Source organism: Schistocerca americana, chromosome 1 (assembly GCF_021461395.2).
Source record: "Schistocerca americana isolate TAMUIC-IGC-003095 chromosome 1, iqSchAmer2.1, whole genome shotgun sequence".
NCBI lineage: Eukaryota > Metazoa > Arthropoda > Insecta > Orthoptera > Acrididae > Schistocerca > Schistocerca americana.
The window spans coordinates 1083522959-1083545682 of record NC_060119.1 but is presented as its reverse complement, the minus strand read 5'-3'; the positions used below and the strand labels follow the sequence as shown (position 1 = coordinate 1083545682).

The following is a 22724-nucleotide window of genomic DNA, read 5'->3' as shown; positions in this document are numbered from 1 at the left end:
GGCCCCTGCAACGAAGTGAGGATCAATGAGGTGGTCGCCAATGATTCCGCAACATATATTTACAGTCCACAGTCGCTGTCGCTCTACCTGTCTGAGCCAGCGAGGATTGTCCACGGACCAGTAATGCATGTTCCGTAGATTCACTGCCCCGTAGTTTGTGAAACCCGCTTCATCGGTAAACAGGTAGAACTGCAACGCATTCTCTGTTAATGCCCATTGACAGAATTGCACTCGATGATTAAAGTCATCACCATGTAATTGCTGATGTAGCGACACATGAAACGGGTGAAAGCGGTGACGATGCAGTATGCGCATGACACTACTTTGACTCAGTCCACCGGCTCTCGCAATGTCCCGTGTACTCATGTGTGGGTTCATGGCAACAGCAGCTAACACACCAACAGCACCCGCTTCTCCTGTGACGGGCCTGTTACGGACCCGTTTGGGTGCTACGACCATACCTGTTGCATACAGTTGGTGGTAGATGTTTTTCAATGTGCGGCACGTTGGATGTTCTCTGTCCGGGTACCGTTCTGCATACACCCTGCAGGCTTCAGCTGCATTTCGTCGACACTCGCCATAGATGAGTATCATCTCCGCCTTTTCAGAGTTCGAATACACCATGGTCACAGTTCCTACAACACTGCACTATCACAGACGTCTGGTAACACGGTGTACTACAGCTGGTCTGCGTGCGGAGACGAATGCAGATTAACAATAGCAGCAAGCGCTACATGCGGACACTGCGACAGCTAGACCAAACCACAACAGTGCACTACAGCCACACTCGTAAACACGGTCGTCATCGTAAACATATCCCTGCAGATGCTGCTCGCCGACCGTGGCCCGTGTTTGTTACATCACGCAACTGAACGTCGGAGGTTTAAAGCGTCAACTTTAGGTTACAATATCTCCGGATGTAATTAACATTTTACAATGCAACAAACGGCACTGATTACGTATTTGTTTATATGTTCAGATGTGATAACAAAACTAACGTGATTCCATTTAAAAAAAACGTAGGTTTGTGTTAAAAAACATACTTCCGTGCATTTTTGTATGGTTTGTATTAAACAGTTACACTAGCCCCTCTCTCTCCTCACGTTCGGTCTATTTGATGTGGTTTACGAAATACATCCAGCGGTAACATTAGGTGACTCGCCCTATATATATATATATATATATATATATATATATATATATATAGAGAGAGAGAGAGAGAGAGAGAGAGAGAGAAATCAGTCGTGGTTGCAATGAAGATGCTTTTGTTACTTCTTCATTTGCGACGAGTTTCGCCTGTATTGAAAGGCATCTTCAGACAATCGAACTATGGGTAAATAATCATTTCATGAAATGAAGAATAAAACATATACAATTAATCACAAGCAAGAATGGGCCAAGTGCACTTATAATGCTAAAATACCAAACAAATACGATGGTCGCAATTTGTACCTTGTGAAGGTGCACAGCAGTGTGGAGACACATCATAAGCCAATTGTGGTAAAGAGGAGAACTCTCGCATGCTAAGACGAGAAGTGCCATTTTACAATTACGGGTTCTGTCAATAGCATAAAAAATCACCATATGGAGACGAGGCCTCTTAAACACAAGGTCACGCCAGTGCTAGCACGTCAGGTTGTGCGTGTAAACAAGCCCTATTTTGTGTCTGAGGGGCGTTGTCTCCATATGATGATTTTTTATACTGTTGAAAGAACCTGTGTTTTTAAAAAAAACTCACTTTCTGTCTTACCGTACGAGAGGTTTCGTTTATTACCATTATTGGGTTGTGTGTTACCACAGTACTGTAAAGCATCACAAGGTACAAATTCCGACCATCGGCATTGTTCCTTATTTTAGTGTTATACATGGAATTGGCCCATTGTTGCCTGGAATTAATTTTATACGTTTGTCTCCTCATTTCAAGAGATGATTCTTTCCCCATAGTTTGATTGTTTGAACATGCCTTTCAATACAGGCGAAACGCGTCGCAAATGAACTAATAAAACCATCTTTATTGCAACCACGACTGAATTCTCTCTATAACATTACCACTGTTGCTGTACCAGTGCCACATAGTCTGAAGTAAATCTGTGATCGGACTGCCGTGGCCTCCTTTTGTGTGTGGAAATGGGAAGAAAGTGCAATACTGCCCATTAAAATTGCTACACCATGAAGATGAGGTGCTACAGAAGCGAAATTTAACCGACAGGAAGAAGATGCTGTGATATGCTAATGATTAGCTTTTCAGAGCATTCACACAAGATTGGCGCCGGTGGCGACACCTACAACGTGCTGACATGAGGAAAGTTTCCAACCGATTTCTCATACACAAACAGTAGTTGACCGGCGTTGCCTGGTGAAACGTTGTTGTGATGCCTCGTATAAGGAGGAGAAATGCGTACCATCACGTTTCCGACTTTGTTAAAGGTCGGATTGTAGTCTATCGCGATTGCGGTTTATCGTATCGCGACATTGCTGCTCGTGTTGGTCGAGATCCAATGACTGTTAGCAGAATATGGAATCGGTGGGTTCAGTAGGGTAATACGGAACGCCGTGCTGGATCCTAAAGGCCTCGTATCACTAGCAGTCGAGATGACAGGCATCTTATCCGCATGGTTGTAACGGATTGCGCAACCAGGTGTCGATCCCTGAGTCAACAGATGGGGGCGTTTGCAAGACAACAACAATCTGCATGAACATTTCGACGACGTTTACAGCAGAATGGACGATAAGCTCGGAGACCATGGCTGCGGTTACCCTTAACGCTGCGTCACAGACAGGAGCGCCTGCGATGGTGTACTCAACGACGAACCTGGGTGCACGGATAGCAAAACGTCATTTTATCGGACGAATCCAGGTTCTGTTTACAGCATCATGATGGTCGCATCCGTGTTTGGCGACATCGCAGTGAACGCACATTGGAAGCGTGTATTCGTCATCGCCATACTGGCGTATCACCCGGCGTGATGGTATGGGGTGCCATTGGTTACACGTCTCCGTCACGCCTTGTTCGCATTGACGGCACTTTGAACAGTGTACGTTACATTTCAGATATGTTACGACTCGTGGCTCTACCCTTCTTTCGATCCCTGCGAAACCCTACATTTCAGCAGGATAATGCACGACCGCATGTTGCAGCCCCTGTACGGGCCTTTCTGGATACAGAAAATGTTCGACTGCTGCCCTGGCCAGCACATTCTCCAGATCTCTCACCAACTGAAAACATCTGGTCAATGGTGGCTGAGCAACTGGCTCGTCACAATACGCCTGTCACTACTCTAGATGAACAGTGGTATCGTGTTAAAGCTGCACGGGCAGCCGTATCTGTACACGCCATCCAAGCTCTGTTTGACTCAATGCCCAGGCGTATCAAGGCTGTTATTACGGCCAGAGGTGGTTGATCTTGGTACTGATTTCTCAGGATCTATGCACCCAAATTGTGTGAAAATGTAATCAGATGTCAGTTCTAGTATAATATATTTGTCCAATGAATAATGTCGAGCGTGAGCTCGTTGGAGGTCAGAGTGGAAATCTGTTGCGTTTTTTGATGGAAGCTGCTAATGTCTCGGAGCTGGAGATGGCAGCGTGTTGCTAAGGAGGAGGCCAGTTCAGGACCTGCAACCAGCCTGTCTGCTTGCTAGACACACTGGACCTGCACATCGAGTTATGGTCTGTGGTGCGATTTGATATGACAGTAGGAGCACTCTCGTGGTTATCCCACACATCCTGACTGCAAAATTGTGTATCAGTCTGGTGATTCGACCTGTAATACAAATTGCTACACCACGAATATGACGTGCTACAGATACGAAATTTAACCGACAGGAAGAACATGCTATGATATGCAAATGATTAGCTTTTCAGAGCATTCACACAAGGTTGGCGCCGGTGGCGACACCTACAACGTGTTGACATGAGGAAAGTTTCCAACCGATTTCTCATACACAAACAGTAGTTGTCCGGCGTTGCCTGGTGAAACGTTGTTGTGATGCCTCGTGTAAGGAGGAGAAATGCGTACCATCACGTTTCCGACTTTTATAAAGGTCGGATTGTAGCCTATCGCGATTGCGGTCTATCGTATCGCGACATTGCTGCTCGCGTTGGTCGAGATCCAATGACTGTTAGTAGAATGTGGAATCGGTGGGTTCAGGAGGGTAATACGGAACGCCGTGCTGGATCCCAACGGCTGCGTATCACTAGCAGTCGAGATGACAGGCATCTGATCCGCATGGCTGTAACGGATCGTGCAGCCACGTCTTGATCCCTGAGTCAACAGATGGGGACGTTTGGAAGACAAGAAGCATCTGCACGAACAGTTCGACGACGTTTTGCCGCAGCATGGACTATCACCTCGGAGACCATGGCTGCGGATACACTTGACGCTGCATCACAGACAGGTGTGCCTGCGATGGTGTATTCAACGACGAACCTGGGTGTACGAATGGCAAAACGTCATTTTATCGGACGAATCCAGGTTCTGTTTACAGCATCATGATGGTCGCTTCCGTGTTTGGCGACATCGCGGTGAACGCACATCGGAAGCGTGTATTCGTCATCGCCATACTGGCGTATCACCCGGCGTGATGGTATGGGGTGCCATTGGTTACACGTCTCGGTCACCTCTTGTTCGCATTCACGGCACTTTGAACAGTGGACGTTACATGTCAGATGTGTTACGACCCGTGGCTGTACCCTTCATTCCATCCCTAAGAAACCCTACATTTCAGCGGGATAATGCACGCCCGCATGTTGCAGGTCATGTACGGGCCTTTCTGGATACAGAGAATGTTCGACTGCTGCCCTGGCCAGCACAATCTCCAGATCTCTCACCAACTGAAAACGTCTGGCCAATGGTGGCCGAGCAACTGGCACGTCACAATACGCCAGTCACTTCTCTTCATGAAGTGTGGTATAGTGTTGAAGCTGCATGGGCAGCTGTACTTGTACACGCCATTCAAGCTCTGTTTGACTCAATACGCAGGCGTATCAAGGCCGTTATGACGGCTAGAGGTGGTCGTTCTGGGTACTGATTTCTCAGGATCTATGCACCCAAATTGCGTGAAAATGTAATCAGATGTCAGTTCTAGTATAATATATTTGTCCAATGAATACCCGTTTATCATCTGCATTTCTCCTTGGTGTAGCAATTTTAATGGCCAGTAGTGTACATTTATGGAGCAACTCGACTAAATTGAGGTATCTGTTGATAAGTCACATGCTGAAGCATAGAGGAATCAAATTAGCTAATGGAGTGAAGTGTGGGTCGTAGAAATTGTATAGGGAGACCAAGGTGTACTATTGTAAGCATTTTCAGGTGGTTACATCTCGCAGTGTATAGATTGATGTGGGAAATTCCAGTCTTCGGAGTGACCACAACAACAACAATACCTGCTGCCTACGTGGACAACATTTTGTAGTTCTGTGTAACTCAATATACTGAATCAGTCTGCACAGGTATTCAGTTACAGACTACATTATCATTCTGTATTTCTTAGCGCTGGCTGCGTGAATGACCTATGAGCAGCGGAGCTTTGTTTCTGGGTGCGTTGTCGTCCATGTAGGCGAGTCCCAGAGACAGCGGCAGGGAGGCCCCGGCGCCCATCAGCAGCTGAGAAGCGACCAGCAGCAACGCCGGTGTGCCGAGTGTATCGGCGGCCGCTGCTGTGACGTCAGCTGCGCTGTCACGCGGGCAGTCGGCGGCAGGCGCTGCGGCTCCGCACAGCTGCCACGCTGGAGCTGGAGCGAGACGCGAAGGCTGAGGGACGGGCGTCAGCTGTCTCACTATTTGCACTTTGAAACTACTAAGGTACTGCCAACAGGAAAAAACTTTAATACATTTTTCACCCCTTCTTTCAACTGCTGTGTTAACAGATATCTACGAAAATTCGTCATAAAACATTAGCACTGATATATTTTTCGATCATTTGTGGATATATGACAGATTAAGAAATTACCATCAGTGATGGCAAAGTCAGTACGAAAACGGGAATCTGTGTAGCTGTGTTAAAACCAGTGAAAAATTCTAAAAGATGTGAAAGAACAGATTATTTAATGTACAAAGTAATTGGTATGAGGGGCCACCGTAGCTTTGAAGACACATTTCAAATTATGAAAACCGCAGCAGCTACGTCTAGATTATTTATTAATCACGAGTAGTTTCATGACATTTACATACTGTTCCTAATATCTCTTTCAGATAGGGTGTCCATTCTTCCCGTTTTTCCCCGGACAGTCTCGTTTTTTACCAAAATGTCCCGCTGTACCGAAAGCTTTGTTGGGGACGCTCAAATGTCTCGTTTTGTTATGATTCCGCTTGGCTAGAGTATTTTACGCTACTGGTTGTTTGACTGGCTGTTAAATGCGCAATTATTTACGCTAGGAAGCGTGTGATGACTTTCAGCATACCCCAAACGTGTACCCAACTGTCAAAAATCGCAAGTAATTTTAAACGCACTACAGGTTACGAATAACAACAAACATTTTTTTCTTCTAAATCGATCCACTGAATCCGTCTTTTCGGTCCAGAGATACTCTACACCACTGATACTTGCTCTCTGGCTTTCGTCACCACACTGTTAATGTTTTGCACTGTGCAATCACTGTTTCATTATGCCAAAATGAAAGTGTAATTTTAACAGCAATATAAAAAGCGAGTTTCCTTTTATCACTGGTAGTGGAGAAACTGAAGAATGTACGTTGTGCAGATCAAAATTTGATATTGGTCATGGTGGAAGGTCTGACATTGTGAATCACATTAAGACGAAGAAACATCGCATGAGTGATCAAACGAAAAGAGCAAATAAATGCGTGAGTGACTACTATGTAAACTTCAGTAACAGAAATGGATAGGCAGTTGGCAGCACAAAAAGCTACTTTTCCATACCACAGTGCAATGCATAACCATAGCTTTAAGTCAATGGACTGTACTACAGCAGTTGTTAAAAAACTTTTCAATCCTAAATTCACATGTGGACACACAAAATGTAATTCAATCATTTCAAATGGGTCCGTCCCCGGTAGCTGGGTGGTCAGCGCGACGGAATGTCAACCCTAAGGGCCCGGGTTCGATTCCCGGCTGGATCGGAGATTTTCTCCTCTCAGTGACTGGGTGTTGTGTTGTTCTAATCATCATCATCTCATTCCCATCGACGAACAAGTCGCCGAAGTGGCGTCAAATCCGAAGACTTGCACCCGGCGAACGGTCTACCCGGCGGGAGGCCCTAGTCAAACGACATTATTATTTCAAATGTTATTGCACCGTATGCAGCTCAGCAGGTTTTAAATGAACTGAAAAGTCATCGATTCATTTCTGTAATGATTGATACGTCGAATCATTTCGATTTGAAGTTGGTTCCTCTCCTTATCAGGTATTTTCACCCTGAAAATGGCATCACGGTGAAAGTGCTCGAATTTGTTAATTTAGCTGGAGAAACTTCAGATTTACTTCAGAATTATGTGCTGGAGGTTTTAAAGGAATATGATCTTGAGGGAAAGGTGATTACAGTTTCTGCAGACAACACTAACACCAATTTTGGTGATTAGCAGAGGAAAGGAAAAGACAATTTGTTCTATAAACTTCAACAGAACACAGTGAATGATGTAGTAGGTGTTGGCTGTCCAGCACATGTGGTGCACAATTCTTTACAAACTGGCTCAGATCGCCTACTCATCGACTGCCAATTAATTGTAAACAAAATCTACCAGAATTTCCACGTATATACAGTAAGGGTTGAATCTATGAAGTCATTCTCTAAGTTTACTGAAACTAAATACAAAACTGTACTTGGGCACAGCAAGACAAGGTGGCTATCTCTGCTATCAGCATTGGAAAGAACTGCAGAGATATTTCCTGCTTTGAAATCATATTTCATTTCCCTTGATAAGTGTCCTGTTATCCTTAAATAATTCTTTGATAACCCTGTGTCTACTGTTCTTCTACACTTTCTTGTTAGCCAGCTAAAACCTTTTTCCACAACAATTAAATGTATTGAGAAACAAGAAATCACAATAGTGGAAGTTTATCAAGAAATACAGAAATTATTGGGCAAATTACAACGTAGAAAATCTGAAAGATTTCTCACATCCTTTGTACATGAGACTCTAAGAAAGCTGGAAGAGGACGGTGAAATTACTGTAGAACAATTTAATATTTATGCTGACATCTGCTATGACTCTTGCATTGAGTATATTAAAGTATGGTGTTTACCATTTCTCACACCTTTTAAAGCATTTGACTGGGTAAATACTGAAAAGGAGCAGCTACAGTGGAAGGATATTTTTGTTAAAAGTATTGTACCAAATTTTCCTATTGATGAAGACGAACTGTTCGATGAATTTTCATGTGCACAGATCTTCATAAAAAGCGAAGAAGGAGACAAAGAAAGCGTTAGTGCAATGTGGTGTAAAATATTTGCTTATTTCAAAAGTAAAAACATTAACATGAAAAACATGATTTATTTGGTGGAGTTTTGTCTGGCACTTCCTGGGTCAGATTCTGCTGTGGAACGTGTGTTTTCGTTAGTGAACTCTTTGTGGTTAGATGAAAAAAACAGAATGAAAGTTGAAACAGTGAGGGCCTTGCTCATTGTCAAAACACACTTTAATGGTGTATCGTATACTGACTTTTATGATGCAATTTCAAACGAAAATACACTTCTTGATAAAGTACATAAAAGTGAAAAGTACGGCGGTGATAGTGTGGCAGAATAATTGTAAAAAATGGTTTGGAGTCATGTGAGTGCACGTTGTAAAGGTAAACTTGTATGTGTATTAAATTTAGTCAATACAATATTTACGTCCCGTTTTTTTATTCATTGTCCCAGGTTTTTCTCTAATTTATTTTAAATGTCCCCTTTTTCAATGAAAATGAAATGGCCACCCTACTTTAAGGGTAAACAGTACAAGTCCCCTATCATCTCTTTATTCTCACTGAGATTTGAAGGACATTATGTATTGAAAGTTCAACAGTCTGTTACCTGAAGCCATGTCTATAGTGTCGTGAAACCTGTCCTGGTTAATAAATCATTTTCTTGCAGCTGTTGCGGCTTTCTTCACTTGAAATTATTTAATCTAACAGGACTCTCAACTGGAAAGACATGTACAGACAAATATTCAATACATTTAAATTCGCAACGTCAAATTCAGCATTTCGGTCTTCAATGAAAAGTGTAGAAATTTCATCAGAACAGGCAAATTTTCCCAAAAATTCGTCGCAAGGAGGGTCAGTTGTATACATAACGCCATGTACATTACGAAAATCATTACCAGACATGTCTAAGAAGTGAAAGCTATTCCCTCTGTCAGTTGTTCGAAGATGCGAAACCTCGAATTCATAGTCTGCACAGAACCAGTGGATTTATTTCAGGTTCTCTTCTTCAGTGCAGTCGATCGTCCTGCGTCTTCGAATAGAGGTACTTTATTTTCAGTGGAGGAATATTATACCTTTCAGTTACTTCCCCATTCCTGATTTCCTTCCAGCCCTGGAAAAACAGCCAGCTGCAGAGTGACATCGTCATAATTTCGATACCTGCGGCCTACCAGTTTGGTGCTATGACTCTCAGCTTTTAACAATACGTAACACAAAACGAAAAGCGTAAGATCTGAGAACAACTACGACACAAGCTGAGAAAATTACGAAATTCAGCGTTGGTAAAATTGTCTCATTTCCACCAAGCTTCCTAGAGCAACAATGCCAATGAAAGTGCGAACTTTGTTTTATACACGGAGTGTGCTCTCGTTATGGCTGTGTGGGTCATGCACAGTAATATTATTTCCAGAAGATCCGAAGATGACAGGTAGACTCTGTCATTGAGGAAATAAAAATATTTCAGCACGCGAACTTGGCTGCAAAAATTCTTTCTTAATTCCCAAGTGATATTATTAAGCCTAAATGCAACATAATATTTATACCTAAAAGTGACCTGATAAGCAAAAAAGAAGTTTTTATTCAGATATGAACGAAACGGTATGACAAGACGGTTTTGCAAATTGTCGAAAATGATCTCCACCACGACGAAAGTAGAAACAGGCGAACAGTGCTAACAAAGCTGAAAATAACTATTACTCATTGTTTTCTGCGTGTGATGCAGTGACGTCTCTAATGGATAGGTCAGGAACTTGGCAGAGTATCTGAAATAATTGTTATCAAAAACTGAATAAAGGACTATAAACTTGAGACAATGTGAAGAAGTCTGAAAATAGTCATTGCTAAATGTCTTCTGCGTGCGGACGAAAAAGTGACATCTCTGCTCTTTAGTTTAGGAGATTGGCAGAACACTAAATACAATCGTTTTCAAAAACTGGCAAAGTAATCCCACGTGACAAAGTCGCCACAGTCGACCGTACTATGTCGAGCCAAATTAGCGCTCACCTAAAGTTGTCCTTCGATCATCCCACATCCAGCCCGATTTGGCCTCATCCGAATTTCATCTGTTTCCAAAACTTACAGAATGCCTTCGCGAACTTTACTTTGATAGTAATGAAGCGTTGCAAGCAGAAGTGAGGTAGTGTGTCCGTCAACAAAGTTAAACATTCTACAGTGACAGTGTCAACAACATGCTTTTCAACGTGAAAAGTGCCTGTATCAGCTGGAATTGTCGCCGTCGAGTGCATACTGATCTTCAAGGATGCTGTTTGTCATTTCCATGTAGTTATTGAACAGTATGTGGTAGATCACTACTCTAGTAAACACGATGACTCAAGTTGTCTCGGAGATGTTAAAATGAGTGAAGATACGAGAAATCAGGGAGTCTGGGAGGTATTTTGAAGTCATCACACCCACTTCCGGTCACTTGGGACACATCCAACCATGTGACATTATCTTAGCGGAAGAGTCTATAAAAACTCACAGTTACCGAATGCTTGGCACCTGTGACCATAACGGCCAATGTAAAGACCCCAATGTCATCGGCTGGAATGAAATGTTTCACCGCTGCTGTGAGGTAATAGCGCCGTTATGCCAAAGTGTGTGCTGAGCCCATGAAAGGAGGTTGAAGAATTCGAAATATTCTTAAGTCAGCTGAAACTAAAGATTTCGCGAGTACATATACAGTGTAGTGCATATCATGATATCAAAGCGTAACGTCAAATTTAGTACAGCACTATATGGACTTTCGTGATGTGAGAGAGACGTGGATGAGTTCACCAGTGCTGTTGGTAGACAGGTGGTCCTCCAGCACGCCGTGTTCCCTGGTGAGGGCGAGTGCTCGTTGGCCTGGCCCCAGGGCCAGGTAGAGGACAAGTCTCGAGAAGCAGGCGATGCCGAGCACCGCCGCACCCGCGGCTACCCAGCGCGGCTTGTACCCGCGGCTGCCCAGGTAGTTCAGCACTACCGTGCACACCAACATGGACACCTCGAAAGCCGCCAAGATCACACCTGCAACCGACAGCGCAACTGGAACCTACACACTCTGCCAGAAACCAGATTATGAGAAACAGGAATGCAGAAACAGGGGCGATTAGAAACTCAGAGACACACACATACACACACATACTCTCTCTCTCTCTCACACACACACAGCCACACGCACACACACACACACACACACACACACACACACACACACACACACACACACACACATACACACACGCACACACATACGCGCGCGCGCGCAAACATGCTCACAAGCAATGAAAGACGAGAGGCTAAAGCAGCGAGAAAGGATGGTAGAACCAAAGAGGAAGTAATAGAGAGAGGGAGGCTATAAGCGAAGAACAGAGAGAAGAGAAGATGACAGGTACTGACGCAAAGGGTGAATGGATGAAAAAAGAGTCGTGTGAACTGATCTACGCCACTTTATGTACGTCAAGCAAAATAACCTAAAAAACGTGTAACGCAAGAATTGTGCAATAAGTGTCGTAAGGTTGCTTAGATTTGTAGACCACACACCACCAAAAACGAAAATACTGTCGAGGAAAAATATTTTTTTATACTAACTTGGATGATGTTTGAAATGTACAGAATGGATTTGTCAGCATATTATAGCAAAAGTAAAGTCGGTAGGGAGAGGTTATAGCTGCAAGCAGAAGTGTTAGGTCTAGCGAGATCCGAAATGGATCCGACTGTGAACTAAAACGGATAAGAGTAAAAAGAGTCGATGGAATTGGATTAATAATCTGTGGTTTCTATCTTCTACCAGATTCTGACTCGTCGGACGTAGTATAAACTCAACCGCAAGGATATACCCCGTGAACATAGTAATAGTAGGTAGTGACTTCATGCTGCCCATTATCGACTGGGAAAACTGTACTTCGTTACCAGTGGTAAGAATAAATACTACTGCAAAGCAACAGTGAAAACATCGTCTAATAAAACTGCCAAGCACTACTACGCCGATAACATTCACAGAAAGTAATGTTTCAGGCTTCTTAGTTACAGACAGGGGCGATCTTTTCGAGAGTATCACCAATGAGTGATGGATTAGCGAGCATACTGTTTTTGCAGGAACAACGGTCACCAAAACAACAAATGTCCAAGAAAGCTAGGATGGTATTTGAATTTGGTCGAACTAATAGAGTGCCACTATCAAATTTTTTGAAGGACAGACTGAGAACAATTAGTGGACATCTCACAAACGTTGAACATATGCGGTTAAAGTTACAAGATGTTGCAACCTGTCGTAGGGATAAGCACGTTCCAAGTAAAACAATAATAGATGGCAAAGACTCAATCTGGTTTGATGGTACGAACTATTCGCAAAACGTTGCGAATATATTCTCACTGAAGAAGAGGCTACAAGTAAACTAACAAAGAAGAGTTAATACCATCCATAACAACGTAAAGAATCAGATAGTATCAGATTATGAAATAAACGGTGAACATCTTTAAATCACCACATCATGTGAGGATTTGGGTGTAACATTTGAAAGCTGCTTGTCAGAATGTCAAATTTCAAAATTACCCTTTCTGGCACGTATAATGATTCACAAGCAAATTGCAAAGATATTTTGTACCAAATGATCGATTGCCGAAGATGTTACAATCATTGACTAGCTGGAAAATGGAATGTCGCCCGAGAGGTACTTTGGCGAGTACAGGTGTGAGCGAATAGTAAGCCAGCGCGGCCGCGTGGTCTGAGTATCTCGTTTGAACGACATAAAGCATGGTAGTTTGTTCCTTTTAGTGTTCCCGGGTGACGTTCCGCGAACGGCTCCAGTTGTTGGTTGCACGTTTTTACTATGAAAAACTGATGCAGTAACTTCAAAGTTGCTATGGACAACTGATGTAGTAACTTTGCAGTTGCTTCTGTTACTTATTCTCACTTAAACAGTTACAAGAATATGGTGAGATTGCTGCTAGCATTCTGACAGCTTCGTGTAATATTTCTTTGAAGGAGCCTCAGCTTTTAATGCGTTTTAGATCTGTTCAGACGTAACGTTCGTTGTTCAGTTAGCAGCCTGTTTTCCAAGCATATGTTACACCATCAGGTTTCATTAAACCATCCGAATAGTATGCATGCTCAATATACTCAAGTCTATTTAAACGATTCGAGGATTTTCTAATGGTTCTATAATTATTATTAGGTCAATCCATTCTTATTTGGTTGCCTTGCGTCCCACGTGGAGCACTCTTTCCTGTACTCATGATTCTGGATCAATTCGTAATAATTAAACATAGCTTACATGATTTATTTACGTTTCCGTGTTACCGATGAATTAACGTTTGAAGATTCTACTATTTGCTCTACCTTGTATGGGTTCTGCACTCTGTATTTAACTTAAACACTCATTCTTCTTCTGTCCTCAGCAGGAATGTTAGTCAATACGAGGCACAGTTGCAATGAATATAAACTTTTTTCAATGCTGCAGTCAACGAAAACCTCTTGGTACATCTTTCCATCTTTTACTAATTGGAAGAAAAGTGGCAAAGTGAAAACTTCGGGACTGGCTGCTGGTGATGTGATAAACGATGAGATTCCGTTGGTTATTTGTATTTCAGGTCTAGTGCAGAGGGGTATTAGGTTATGATGTGGAGCTACAAACATTAGAAGCAAGTGCTTCACCTAAACGGTGGGGCGTATGTACGTTGTCAATATCAGATCATGAAAGTGCTAGAAGTAACTTATTCTTCTACTTTTGCCTCGTCCCGTTTCTTCCATAGGGTCGGCATTGTTGTGTTGGTTGAGGCAACGTTAGTAGCACGTGGTGGCTGGAAGCCATCCTAAGACCACCACTCCCCCTAGGACGGACTTTGGGTATGGGCGGCGCAGTGCACCAACTCGACGTGGAATGCACTCAACAAGTCTTTGTAAGTCCCCTGGAGAAAAAAATGAGGCAAGTTGCCTCTGTAGCCGTCCACAACCACAGAACTGTTGCCAGTGCAGGATTTTGTTCGTCTTCTTCTCGTCTTGACTGGCGCCACTCGTTTCGCAAGCGTTGCCTGTCCGGTAGTGGCAGCAGCGGCGGTTATCCATAAGTAGTAACTGTTGCCCTATCTCTGGGGCGACGTCGTTTTTTTTCCATGTCGTGTGAGTGTGGCAGTTCGGTTGGGGACTCAGGAGGAGCCAGGTCCGCACGTGGACTGCCGGATGGAAGCGCTGTGGTCACGAGCGTGCACGACCTCGTCGTAAACCGGATCCAGCACGCTTTAAGATGAATGCATTTCATTTCAAGTAGAGAAACCTCCACCATTGTGACATCTCGCGATTCTCCAGTGACTTGGGTTCGTGTTGCTGTTCGTAGTATCGCCGAGGCGAAGAGCAGCGAGTGGAGGGCTTTAGGAAAGAGGATTTGACTATCTTTCCTCAAATTCTTATTACTATTTACTGCGTTCAGCTTGTTACAATTTGTTAAGTTCAACCAACGGTGTTTTTCCTGCCTGGTGGCCGGCCGGAGTGGCCGAGCGGTTCTGGCGCTACAGTCTGGAGCCGCGCGGCCGCTACGGTCGCAGGTTCGAATCCTGCCTCGGGCATGGATGTGTGTGATGTCCTTAGGTTAGTTAGGTTTAAGTAGTTCTAAGTTCTAGGGGACTTATGACCTCAGATGTTGAGTCCCATAGTGCTCAGAGCCATTTGAACCTGCTTGGTGGCCCCTAATGCCCCAGTTACCTTCCCTGGGGGTTAATGTATGTTACGGTAGTGTACGTTTCCTCACCTTGCCGCTGCTGTCCGGTAAGGTGTGTAGTTTTGGCAGCTTTCTTGATTGTAGGCCGTTTGTGATTCTTCTACTCTGGTGGTAGTGATTCCTTTCTCGTTCGGCGCGCTCTAAGCTCAGTATTCTGGGGGCTTAGTGCAGTCCGCCGGTTCCGTCTTTAGTGTGTTGTTCCATTCTTGCATTTGGTTTATTGGACGTCATGTAGCTTCAGCAAGATTATCATTAGTCATTCTTTAGACGGCTACAAGTCTGAGTTACCATCGTGTGAAGTGGATGCAACTCTTGGCTGCCTAACTCATCACTCGCGAAAGTGTTTATTACTGGACCTTCACAGTGGTCGATTCTTAGAGCACCTTCTGTTACTGGTCCTTGTGTTTTATTATTGTATTATTTATTACCATACTTTGTAATGCCTACATTAAAGGTAATGTATGTCTTGTTAATAGTTCCGGTCACCTTCTGGAATAAATCTAGCAGTGTAAGGGTTGTGATACAAGGTTCCCATCATCTTATTTCGCCTGTTTAGTGGTCAGTTACTTGTTTCTTTTAATTAATCTTTGCTTGTATTTGCTGTTTTACAGCAGGTTTCTAATTTTTTTTATATAATTGCCGTTCCTGGCGTGTAAGACCTTCAGCCGTGATTGTGGTTATTTGCTTTAAAAAATAACTCGATATTTGTGTTTTAGCAGTAAGTTTAAAAACATTACTTACTGCCATTCCTGGCGTCTGATACCTTCTGCAGTGTTTTTGGCCACTTACTTTTTTATATTTCAATACCTGTAAGTTGTAATTGCAGCGATATCTTAAACATCCTTAACTTATTGCCATTCTTGGCGTGTAAGGCCTTCAGCCGTGATTACGGTGGCTTGTTTTTATAAATATTATCTGTATCTGTATTTTATGGTGATTTGCTAAATTGTAACGCACTGGAAACACTATTATTTACAAAGTTGTTTATTCTTCCATTAATAACGTGTGGTATTTTTTCCCCATGAACCATGGACCTTGCCGTTGCTGGGGAGGCTTGCGTGCCTCAGCGATACAGATAGCCGTACCGTAGGTGCAACCACAACGGAGGGGTATCTGTTGAGAGGCCAGACAAACGTGTGGTTCCTGAAGAGGGGCAGCAGCCTTTTCAGTAGTTGCAAGGGCAACAGGCTGGATGATTGACTGATCTGGCCTTGTAACAATAACCAAAACGGCCTTGCTGTGCTGGTACTGCGAACGGCTGAAAGCAAGGGGAAACTACAGCCGTAATTTTTCCCGAGGGCATGCAGCTTTACTGCATGATTAAATGATGATGGCGTCCTCTTGGGTAAAATATTCCGGAGGTAAAATAGTCCCCCATTCGGATCTCCGGGCGGGGACTACTCAAGAGGATGTCGTTATCAGGAGAAAGAAAACTGGCGTTCTACGGATCGGAGCGTGGAATGTCAGATCCCTTAATCGGGCAGGTAGGTTAAAAAATTTAAAAAGGGAAATAGATAGGTTGAAGTTAGATATAGTGGGAATTAGTGAAGTTCGGTGGCAGGAGGAGCAAGACTTCTGGTCAGGTGACTACAGGGTTATAAACACAAAATCAAATAGGGGTAATGCAGGAGTAGGTTTAATAATGAATAGGAAAATAGGAATGCTGGTAAGCTGCTACAAACAGCATAGTGAATGCATTATTGTGGCCAAGATAGATACGAAGCCCACACCTACTACAGTAGTACAAGTTTATACGCCAACTAGCTCTGCAGATGAAGAAATTGAAGAAATGTATGATGAAATAAAAGAAATTATTCAGATTGTGAAGGGAGACGAAAATTTAATAGTCATGGGTGACTGGAATTCGAGTGTAGGAAAAGGGAGAGAAGGAAACATAGTAGGTGAATATAGATTGGGGCTAAGAAATGAAAGAGGAAGCCGCCTGGTAGAATTTTGCACAGAGCACAACATAATCATAGCTAACACTTGGTTTAAGAATCATGAAAGAAGGTTGTATACATAGAAGAACCCAGGAGATACTAAAAGGTATCAGATAGATTATATAATGGTAAGACAGAGATTTAGGAACCAGGTTTTAAATTGTAAGACATTTCCAGGGGCAGATGTGGACTCTGACCACAATCTATTGGTTATGACCTGTAGATTAAAACTGAAGAAACTGCAAAAAGGTGGGAATTTAAGGAGATGGGACCTGGATAAACTGAATGAACCAGAGGTTGTACAGAGTTTGAGGGAGAGCATAAGGGAACAATTGACAGGTATGGGGGAAAGAAATACAGTAGAAGATAGTAATACGTACAGCTTGCTTTGTTAGCTACTTCCTTTGATGACAGGTTGCCTTTCCTGATAATACTTCCAATGAATCTTAGTCTGGCTTCTACCTTACTTGCGACTGATTTTATGTACTCTTTCCACTTCACATCGCTCTATACTCATAATCCTATATATTTTATGGAAGTAATTGCTTCCTGTGATTGCTTCCTGTAGAAGAAGAATGGGTAGCTCTGAGGGATGAGGTAGCGAAGGCAGCAGAGGATCAAGTAGGTAAAAAGACGAGGGCTAGTAGAAATCCTTGGGTAACAGAGGAAATATTGAATTTAATTGATGAAAGGAGAAAATATAAAAATGCAGTAAATGAAGCAGGCAAAAAGGAATAAAAACGTCTCAAAAATGAGATCGACAGGAAGTGCAAAATGGCTAAGCAGGGATGGCTAGAGGACAAATGTAAGGATGTAGAGGCCTATCTCACTAGGGGTAAGATAGATACTGCCTACAGGAAAATAAAGGAGACCTTTGGAGATAAGAGAACGACTTGTATGAATATCAAGAGCTCAGATGGAAACCCAGTTCCAAGCAAAGAAGGGAAAGCAGAAAGGTAGAAGGAGTATATAGAGGGTCTATACAAGGGCTATGTACTTGAGGACAATATTGTGGAAATGGAAGAGGATGTAGATGAAGATGAAATGGGAGATATGATACTGCGTGTGAAAAGTTTGACAGAGCACTGAAAGACCTGAGTCGAAACAAGGCCCCCGGAGTAGACAACATTCCATTGGAACTTCTGACGGCCTTGGCAGAGCCAGCCCTGACAAAACTCTACCATCTGGTGAGCAAGATGTATTAAACAGGCGAAATACCCTCAGACTTCAAGAAGAATATAATAATTCCTATCCCAAAGAAAGCAGGTGTTGACAGATGTGAAAATTACCGAACTATCAGTTTAATAAGTCACAGCTGAAAAATGCTAACACGAATTCTTTACAGACGAATGGAAAAACTAGTAGAAGCCAACCTCGGGGAAGATCAGTTTGGATTCCGTAGAAACACTGGAACACGTGAGGCAATACTGACCTTACGACTTATCATAGAAGAAAGATTAAGAAAAGGCAAACCTACGTTTCTAGCATTTGTAGACTTAGAGAAAGCTTTTGACAATGTTGACTGGAATACTCTCTTTCAAATTCTAAAGGTGGCAGGGGTAAAATACAGGGAGCGACAGGCTATTTACAATTTGTACTGAAACCAGATGGCAGTTATAAGAGTCGAGGGACATGAAAGGGAAGCAGTGGTTGGGAAGGGAGTAAGACGGGGTTGTAGCCTCTCCCCGATGTTGTTCAATCTGTATATTGAGCAAGCAGTAAAGGAAACAAAAGAAAAATTCGGAGTAGGTATTAAAATTCATGGAGAAGAAATAAAAACTTTGAGGTTCGCCGATGACATTGTAATTCTGTCAGAGACAGCAAAGGACTTGGAAGAGCAGTTGAATGGAATGGACAGTGTCTTGAAAGGAGGATATAAGATGAACATCAACAAAAGCAAAACAAGGATAATGGAATGTAGTCTAATTAAGTCGGGTGATGCTGAGGGAATTAGATTAGGAAATGAGACACTTAAAGTAGTAAAGGAGTTTTGCTATTTGGGGAGCAAAACAACTGATGATGGTCGAAGTAGAGAGGATATAAAATGTATACTGGCAATGGCAAGGAAAGCGTTTCTGAAGAAGAGAAATTTGTTAACATCGAGTATAGATTTAAGTGTCAGGAAGTCATTTCTGAAAGTATTTGTATGGAGTGTAGTCATGTATGGAAGTGAAACATGGACGATAAATAGTTTGGACAAGAAGAGAATAGAAGCTTTCGAAATGTGGTGCTACAGAAGAATGCTGAAGATTAGATGGGTAGATCACATAACTAATGGGTAAGTATTGAATAGGATTGGGAAGAAGAGAAGTTTGTGGCACAACTTGACCAGAAGGAAGGATCGGTTGGTAGGACATGTTCTGAGGCATCAAGGGATCACCAATTTAGTATTGGAGGGCAGCGTGGAGGGTAAAAATCGTAGAGGGAGACCAAGAGATGAATACACTAAGCAGATACAGAAGGATGTAGGTTGCAGTAGGTACTGGGAGATGAAGGAGCTTGCACAGGATAGAGTAGCATGGAGAGCTGCATCGAACCAGTCTCAGGACTGAAGACCACAACAAAAACAACATTTTTTTATTTATTGTTGAGTCCGGAATTTCTGTTTTAAAAATAAATGCGTGTAACTATAAAAGGCAACCAATAGTAATTGATTACGGCCCCGTCCACAATCGTTACCGAATCCTGCTTTCCCTTCGCTACCAGGTTTCACCCATCAATGCCAAATTTCGCCGCGCTGTCGTAACTGATACTTTCGTCCGTCCCACATTAATTTCTGCGATTTTCCAAGCACTGCTGCTTCTCTGTTAGCACTGGTAACTCTATGCAAACGCCCCTGCTCTCGATCGTTAAGTGAAGGCCGTCGGCCATTGGGTTGCCCATAGTGACGGTAATGACTGAAATTTGGTGTTCTCGGCGCACCCTTGACAATGTGGATCTCGGAATGTTGAATTCCCTAACGATTTCCGAAATGGAAGGTCCCATGCGTCTAGAACCAACTATCATTCGGTGTTCAGAATCTGTTAATTTCCGTCGGGCGGTCATGGCGTCGGAAACATTTCCACACGAATCACCTGAGACCAAATGACAGCTCCGCCAATGCACTGTCCCTTTATACCTTGCGTACGCGATACTACCGTCATTTGTTTCTTTGCGTATCGCTATCCAATGACTTTCGTCATCTCTGAATATTTTCAAGTGTGAGAACATTTTCTAGATCTCTCCGGAACATATATCTGAGACGAGACGTGGTTTCCAGCCCGCTATTCACCTGGTTGGATGTGGAAAAAGGGCCCAAATAACACATGCGGGTTGGCCGGCTAGTCAGCCTCGTCGTTAATCCGCGAGATGGATTCGAACAGGTATAGGTTCACCTCCCTGTTACTCGAAAGTAGTGATTTAACGCGCTCGGCTGACCTGGCGGGCAAGATACTAGAAGTAACTGCATACATTTCACTCAAATAAACATTATTCCCATAATTCTCTCCGTTGCTTAAAGTAAGAAAATGCTTTCAAGGTATGGTAAGGTTCCGTTGTAAATCTTTTCTTGGATCAAAACTTCATGCAAAAAGAGTCATGAATTTAGAACATTGTTATGAAGAGGTAATTCCGTGTACTCAGAACAATACGCGTCCGATTATGACTCGCGCACTGAGGGTTCAATAATACACATCCAAAAATGTTTTTCACTTTTTCTAACATATTTTGCACCACCTTGGTTCCGAGAGTTCCGGAACCTGTACAGAAAATTGGTATGGAGATCAACATAAACATCATATCCGCCCTTCTTATTGCTCAAGAAAACGACACAGTGCATGTTGCATCACCACACAGCGAGACCTTCAGAAGTGGTGGTCCAGATTGCTGTACACACCGGTACCTCTAATACCCAGTAGCACGTCCTCATGCATTGATGTATGCCTGTATTCGTCTGGCATACTACCCACAAGTTCAACAGGGCACTGTTGATCAAGATTGTCCCACTTCTCAACGGCGATTCGGCGTAGATCCCTCAGAGTGGTTGGCGCGTCACGTCTTCCATAAACAGCCCTTTTCAATCTATCCCAGGCATGTTCGACAGGTTTCAAGTCTAGAGAACATGCTGGTCACTCTAGTCGAGCGATGTCGTTATCACGAAGTCAATCACAAGATGTGCACGATGGGGTCGCAAATTGTCGACCTTTAAGATGAATGCCTTGCCAATACGCTGCCGATATGGTTGCACTATCGGTCGGAGGATGGCATTCGCCTTTCGTAGAGATGTTACGGCGCCTTCCATGACCACCAGCGGCGTACGTCGGCCCCACATAATGCCACCCCAAAACAGCAGCGAACCTCCACCTTGCTGCACTCGCTGGACAGCGTGTCTAAGGCGTTGAGCCTCACCGGGTTGCCTCCAAACATGTCTTCGACGATTGTCTGGTTGAAGGCATATACGACACTCATCGGTGAAGAGAATGTGATGCAATCCTGAGTGGTCATTCGGCATGTTGTTGGGACCATCTGTACCGCGCTGAATGGTGTCGTGGTTGCAAAGATGGATCTCGCCATGGACCTCAGGAGTGAAGCTGCGCATCGTGCTGCCTACTGCGCACAGTTTGAGTCGTAACACGATGTCCTGTGACTGCGCGAAAAGCATTATTCAACATGGTGGCGTTGCTGTCAGTGTTCCTCCGAGCCACAATCTGTAGGTAGCGGTCATCCACCTACTGCAGTAGTAGCCCTTGGGCGGCCTGAGAGAGGCATGTCATCGACAGTTCCTGTCTCTCTGTATCTCCTCCAAGTCCGAACAACATCGCTTTGGTTCACTCTTAGACGCCTGGACAGTTCCCTTGTTGAGAGCCCTTCCTGGCACAAAGTAACAATGCGGACGCGATCGAACCGCGGTACTGACCGTCTAGGCATGGTTGAACTACAACCAACACAAGCCGTCAACCTCTTTCCTGGTGGAATGACTGGAACTGATCGGCTGTCGGACCCTCTCCGTCTAATAGACGCTGCTCATGCATGGTTGTTTACATCTTTGGGCGGGTTTAGTAACATCTCTGAAATGTCTAAGGGACTGTGTCTGTGATACTATGTCGTCAACGTCTCTCTTCAGGAATTCTGGGAACCGGGGTGATGCAAAACTTTTTTTGATGTGTATATACACATACACTCCTGGAAATTGAAATAAGAACACCGTGAATTCATTGTCCCAGGAAGGGGAAACTTTATTGACACATTCCTGGGGTCAGATACATCACATGATCACACTGACAGAACCACAGGCACATAGACACAGGCAACAGAGCATGCACAATGTCGGCACTAGTACAGTGTATATCCACCTTTCGCAGCAATGCAGGCTGCTATTCTCCCATGGAGACGATCGTAGAGATGCTGGATGTAGTCCTGTGGAACGGTTTGCCATGCCATTTCCACCTGGCGCCTCAGTTGGACCAGCGTTCGTGCTGGACGTGCAGACCGCGTGAGACGACGCTTCATCCAGTCCCAAACATGCTCAATGGGGGACAGATCCGGAGATCTTGCTGGCCAGGGTAGTTGACTTACACCTTCTAGAGCACGTTGGGTGGCACGGGATACATGCGGACGTGCATCGTCCTGTTGGAACAGCAAGTTCCCTTGCCGGTCTAGGAATGGTAGAACGATGGGTTCGATGACGGTTTGGATGTACCGTGCACTATTCAATGTCCCCTCGACGATCACCAGTGGTGTACG

General features: G+C 43.7%; 1 protein-coding gene across 3 annotated transcripts in view; it reads right to left on the bottom strand.

Moving 5' to 3' along the window:
• The window catches only part of LOC124550226 (solute carrier organic anion transporter family member 74D-like), a 137705-nt gene that overhangs the window by 90990 nt on the left and 23991 nt on the right, over positions 1-22724 (bottom strand). For 2 of the 3 annotated variants that reach the window (XR_006967720.1, XM_047125296.1), the window contains exons 4-5: positions 11144-11374; positions 5515-5736 (exon numbers count right to left, since the gene is read on the bottom strand). Coding sequence is in view for 2 of the 3 variants with exons in the window: in XM_047125296.1 (XP_046981252.1) it covers positions 5515-5736; positions 11144-11374 (453 nt within the window). In the remaining variant the exon portion in view is untranslated. The remainder of the gene's footprint in view (positions 1-5514; positions 5737-11143; positions 11375-22724) is intronic. The other variant, XM_047125297.1, reaches the window with a different exon arrangement.